Raw genomic sequence first — 6358 nt, forward strand, 5'->3', positions numbered from 1 at the left:
AATGATTTGCAAATCATTGTATTCCGTTCATACTTACATCTAACACAATTTTCCAACTCATATGGAAACGGGGTTTGTAATATATTATAATATAATATAATATAATGTAATATAACATAATATAATGTAATATAAAATATTATAATATAATATAATACAGCAGCACGGTGAAAAAGGGGGGTTAGTGCGTCTGCCTCACAATACGAAGGTCCTGAGTAGTCCTGGGTTCAGTCCCGGGCTCGGGATCTTTCTGTGTGGAGTTTGCATGTCCTCCCCGTGACTGCGTGGGTTCCCTCCAGGTACTCCGGCTTCCTCCCACCTCCAAAGACATGCACCTGGGGATAGGTTGATTGGCAACACTAAATTGGCCCTAGTGTGTGAATGTGAGTGTGAATGTTGTCTATTTGTGTTGGCCCTGTGATGAGGTGTCAAATTGTCCAGGGTATACCCAAACTTCCACCTGATTGTAGCTGAGATAGGCACCAGCGCTCTCCGCAACCCCATAGGGAATAAGCGGTAGAAAATGAATGAATGGATGGATAATATAATGTTCAAGTACAAATCACCAGCAGAGGTGGAAGGCCTCCGGGACTAAGCCATGTGGAACATTTACTCACTTTTACTATTCATGCTGCACAAAAACAGCTCATATTGTAAAAGGTGCTACTTTGGCAGGAGACAAACGTCGTGGTTGATGTATTGGAAACAAGAGAAAAGGCAGCACTGCATTCCGCAAATTGTTTGGATTTCTTGGGAGGCGCACATGAGAGGGCTTAATCATCACAATCATTATCAGTGTCGTTCCATCTGACTGATTATTTTTCACTTAATGTTTTGGAATATTTTAGCATTTTCTAATGGGAAAATAACTGAATTAAAAAAGTTTGTAAGAAAAAGTTGCCAGAAATAATAATTCTACAGTATACTAAATGAATAAGTACAACAACAGTGTGAATAAATCCATTATTAAAAAATATATGATCAGTGATAACAATGAAAATAAATACAGGGGTATAAACACGAGTAAATAAATGAGTGAAACTATGAAAACATCAATAAAAATGCATTGACTACATTTCAAAAGCATGCTATTTAGCTAAAATAAATATAGGTAAATAAATTTAGCATATAATACATTTCAATCAACATAAACATAAAATAATCAGAAAAGCAGCTGAAGAGTGCCCCAGGCTTGATGTCCCAATAGTCAGGAATCTGTTGCGATCCGCTGCTCGGATCTACACATTTATTTTTACTGTTGCGATCCGCTGCTCGGATCTACACATTTATTTTTCCATTTTGGATATTTCTCCATCTGACTCCTTATTTCCTGTTTGCTTTGTCACCATGGTCACTCATCAGTCCACCTGCTAGTCTCGCCCCACACACCTGCTACTAATTATATCCCTCCTATTCAAGCCAGCCTTTTCTGTTCATTCTGTCTGGGTTCATAGTTTGCTCTCACGCAACTGTACTTGTGGATTTTTGATAATTTGCTTTCACGCAACGAGTTACGCCTGCACTCTGTCACGTATGTATATTCTCGCTAGCTTTTCACGCTAAAGCCATTTGTTCATTCCAGCTCTCATGCTGTATGTTTTGTTTTACTCTTTTATGTGCCTACGTGCCAGTTTAGTTCTCATTGTTGTATATCCTAGCTTTTATGCTAGCGTTTTTGGTTTGCCTTTTATTAGCACCAGTGTTTTGTTTCATAGATCCTTTTCGTCAAATACATTGTTTATATCTTACCTTTGCTGTGTTCACTTGCTGACGCATCCTCGAGGGAATCGAACCCGGCACCACAATGCCCACCAGTCATTGCAGAATCCTTCAAACAATTTGGAATCCAGACGGTGATCTGGATCAGCTCCAATATCAAATCCCTTGTTTTGTTTTTTTCATCCCAATTTCGACATTTTTTGAAAGTTTCATTCAAATCTGACCATAAATGTATGAGTTATGTTGCTTACTAACTGACTAATAAGCCAGTGAGTACATCACATCTGGCACAGGTCATAAACATGAAATATATCTACAATACATAGAGATTAACACATGCAAATAAATACACAATATGACACATGGAGTCCACAAACTATCAATCAATCAATCAATCAATGTTTAACTAATAACTAATATGTGTATTATATTTATTAGTTGCATTAGTTATATTTAACCAATATGTTGATTACACACTTTAATTTGTCATCCAACATTTCAGATTCAAACCAGAGGTCCATCATTCTGGCAAAAATGATAGTCCAGGATATCAGTCACCCACTACACCATGATAATGTTGCTTGGATCACAACATATGTTGCTCCAAAACCTGTATGGACCATTCAGCATTAATGGTGCCTTCACAGATGTGTAAGTTACCCATGCCTTGGGCGCTAAAGCACCCCCATACCATCACAGATGCTGGCATTTGAACTTTGCGCCTATAACCATCCGGATGGTTATTTTCCTTTTTGTTCCGGAGGACACCACGTCCACAGTTTCCAAACATAATTTGAAATGTGGTCTCGTCAGACCACAGAACACTTTATCACTTTGTATCAGTGTATCTTAGATGAGCTCGGGCCCAGCGAAGCCAGCGGCGTTCCTTGGTGTTGTTGATGAATGGGTTTTGCTTTGCATAGCAGAGTTTTAACTTGCACTTACAGATGTAGCGACCAACTGTAGTTACTGACAGTGGTTTTATGAAGTGTTCCTGAGCCCACGTGGTGATATCCTTTACACACCGATGTCGGTTTTTGATGCAGTACCGTCTGAGCGGTCAAAGGTTCGTAATATCAATGCTTACGTGCAGTGATTTCTCCAGACTCTCTGAACCTTTTGATGATTTTACGGACCGTAGATGGTAAAATCCCTAAATTCCTTGCAACAGCTCGTTGAGAAATGTTGTTCTAAAACTGTGCGACAATTTGCTTACAAATTTGTGACCCTCACCCCATCCTTGTTTGGGAATTACTTAGAATTTCATGGAAGCTGCTTTTATACCCAATCATGGCACCCACCTGTTCCCAATTAGCCTGCACACCTGTGGGACGTTCCAAATAAGTGTTTGATGAGTATTTAGTTCGGTTTAGCTCGGTTGGTAGAGTGGTTGGTAGAGTGGCCGTGCCAGCAACATGAGGGTTGCAGGTTCGATTCCCGCTTCCGCCATCCTAGTCACTGCCATTGTGTCCTTGGGCAAGACACTTTACCCACCTGCTCCCAGTGCCACCCACACTGGTTTGAATGTAACTTAGATATTGGGTTTCACTATGTAAAGCGCTTTGAGTCACTAGAGAAAAAGCGCTATATAAATATAATTCACTTCACAATTCACTTATTTCTCAACTTTATCAGTATTTATTGCCACATTTCCCAACTTCTTTGTCACATGTTGCTGGCATCAAATTATAAAGTTAATGATTATTTGCAAAAAAAAAAAAAAAGTTTATCAGTTTTAACATCAAATATGTTGTCTTTGTAGCATATTCAACTGAATATGGGTCGAAAATGATTTCCAAATCATTGTATTCCGTTTATATTTACATCTAACATAATTTCCCAACTCATATGGAAACGGGGTTTGTACATTGATCATTTACAGTATTTACCTTGTTGGCTATTTTGTATTTGATGAATTTGTGGGTTTTTTTATTAGCTGTAAGCAATACTTAGTGAAATTATGAACAGAGTTGGACATTTTGAATTCAATGATGGAAGTATGAACTTTTCAAAGATAATTAATTTATTGACAGACATCTTATAAGAGGCAGGAATCATGCAGTTGAATATTTAAAAACATATTCACACATCAAATGTTTCAATAGATAAAAAATAATAATCATTTACAGGAAGGAAAGGCAGGTTTGAGTACAGTTCAGCAAAGTGTCTGTGACGTCATCTTTAGAAGAAAACAATTGACAATAATAATAATGATAATTAACATAATAAAAAAAATAATAATACCAATAAGAAAACATCCAAGAGTCTACAAAGCTGCAGTTGGACTCAAGTGGACAAACAGTCCAGTGAGTCCAAGGTCAGGAAGACGTCCGCCTTGCACTGGAAGGTTCCGGTTCCGTCCTGCAGAAGCTCGCAGCTCTTCAGGTTCGGAGAGATGTCCTTCACGCAAATAGCCTTCAATCATTGACAGAAATCAGTGACAAAAACGTTAGCATTCCTGCTTGGATTGATGGATTCAACATTTTACGCACAAGCTTTTACGCACGGACATGCGTGCGATGTTTGACGTATTTTGACCATGGAAATAAAGTTTTAGAAACGATCCCCGCTGACTTTTATGATCTTTTTGAATTTACAAACTCATTTTAAAACTCAAAAGATGAGCGCTGCGCATTTTACGCACGGGCTTTTACTCACGGACATGCAATGTTTGACATATTTTGACCATGGAAATAAAGTTTTAGAAATGATTCCCGCTGATTTGAATGTTTTTTGTTTTTTTTTACTTTACAAACTTATTTTAAAACTCAAAGATGAGCGCTGCGCATTTTACGCACATCGGGCTTTTACGCACAGACATGCGATGTTTGACATATTTTGATCATGGAAATAAAGTTTTTGAAATGATTCCCACTGACTGTCATGATCTCTTTGAAATTAAAAACTTTTTTTTTTTTAACTCAAAGATGAGAGTTTCGCATTTTACGCGTGGGTTTTGACATATTGACAAAATATGAAGGAACATGTTGACGTGAATAAAACTCACCATTCGTTTGAGCAAGGAGATTTGTCTGCTCGTGTCCTCGCCGTCCATCAACGTCTCTTGGGACTCGGACCTGCGCACGTAAGGCGACCTCCTGATGCCGGAGAGCAGACCGGAGGCGCGCCCCACGGAGTAGTAGGTGGGTCCGGTGGACTGCTTGTACCAAGCCTGCGTGGACTGACAGGAGAGGAGCAAAGACGCTCCCACAACCACCACAGCAAAGCTGAAGGACTTCTCCATCATGTCTGCGACGCGTTGCTGGTCCTTCCTCCGCGTCTTGCTTTATACCAAAACTTTAATCACGTGACTCGTACGTGCGGGTAAAAGGACAATTGAAAGGGATCCCTCTGAGACTGCAGAGTGTGCGTGTGCGTGTGTCACATATGGACGTCACGTGCGCCAAGTGACGTCATCGAATAGGGGCGGTATCAGTATTGTATTTGTTGTAAATGTGTTGATACAAATGGTTGATTTGCTTTATTGATATATTGTTAGAACAGTGGTTCTTAACCTTGTTGGAGGCGCCGAACCACATCAGTTTCATATGCACATTCACCGAACCCTTTCTTTAGTGAAAAATAAAATGTTTTTTTTTTTTCAAATTCAAGACAAACTTGTATGTTTTTGGTAACACTTTAGTGTAGGGCAGGGGTAGGGAACCTATGGCTCGCGACCCAGATGTGGCTCTTTTGATGACTGCATCTGGCTCTCGGATAAATCTGAGCTGACATTGCTTAACACGATACTGTAAGCAATGAATAATTCCACTTGTAATCACGGTGTTAAAAATAACGTTCAAAATATAAAACATTCTCATGCATTTTTAATCCATCCATCCGTTTTCTACCGCACCTGTTCAAAATGTTGCGTTAATGGTAAGAAGTTATTTATTTATTATTGGTTATTTTGGGGCTTTCCCCCCTGGGGGTTCTTTAGACCAGTGGTCCCCAACCACCGGGCTGTGGGCCGATTGGTACCGGGCCGCAGAATAATGTTTTATTAATTTTTATTAAATATATATATATATATATATATATATATATATATTTTTTTTTTTTTTTTTTATTTTTTTTTATTTTTTATTAAATCAACATAAAAAACACAATATACGCTTACAATTAGTGCACCAACCACAAAAACCTCCCTTTTTCATGACAAAAACGTCCCTTTTTCATGACAAAGAAAAAAAAAAAGAAGAAAAAAAAAGGACCCCCGCGGGACAAATTATTAAGCGTTGACCGGTCCGTGGATACAAAAAGGTTGGGGACCACTGCTTTAGACCACCAAGCACCGACATGAGAGCCTGTTTCAGGGTTAAAATATTGTTTTATTTTTCAATAAGTCTCTCAGTTGCTTTCCAGCAATTGTATTTTTCTCTTTCGTTCTCGCTCGCGCTCTGGCTTCAGCCCCAACCCCATCTTTCCTCCTGGCTGCTGCTTATAACAGAGCGACAGGTGATTAGATAACAAGGCTCAGGTGGACCATCTACGCACCTGTCGCTGATTTCAAGGCTGGTCCTGGCACACCCCAGTTCGCTGCAGGCCCGCAGGCCACGCCCACTCAACAGTTAGCTTTCAGAATAACAATGTTATCACAGAGAATAAGAGACCCATTATACTCCAGAAATGTTGGTCT

At 39.3% G+C, this 6358-nt stretch overlaps 1 protein-coding gene across 1 annotated transcript; it reads right to left on the minus strand.

Annotated features, from left to right (window-relative positions):
- Positions 1 to 3721: 3721 nt before the first annotated feature.
- Positions 3722 to 5075, minus strand: npb (neuropeptide B). The gene is made up of 2 exons (XM_061880245.1): positions 4727 to 5075; positions 3722 to 4134 (listed from the first exon to the last, which is right to left on the minus strand). The coding sequence occupies exons 1-2, from the start codon at positions 4964 to 4966 to the stop codon at positions 4006 to 4008; spliced, it is 369 nt and encodes a 122-aa protein (XP_061736229.1). The 5' UTR covers positions 4967 to 5075; the 3' UTR covers positions 3722 to 4005.
- Between the last annotated feature and the right edge of the window lie 1283 nt (positions 5076 to 6358).

Source organism: Nerophis ophidion, linkage group LG20 (assembly GCF_033978795.1).
Source record: "Nerophis ophidion isolate RoL-2023_Sa linkage group LG20, RoL_Noph_v1.0, whole genome shotgun sequence".
In the NCBI taxonomy this organism is placed as follows: Eukaryota; Metazoa; Chordata; class Actinopteri; order Syngnathiformes; family Syngnathidae; genus Nerophis; species Nerophis ophidion.

Bases quoted from the DNA above. Each gene is read 5' to 3' on its own strand.
- npb (XM_061880245.1), bottom strand. From the start codon at position 4,966: ATGATGGAGAAGTCCTTCAGCTTTGCTGTGGTGGTTGTGGGAGCGTCT. The intron at 4,135-4,726 runs GTGAGTTTTATT...CAATGATTGAAG, and splicing joins TCTCCTTGCTCAAACGAATG to GCTATTTGCGTGAAGGACAT.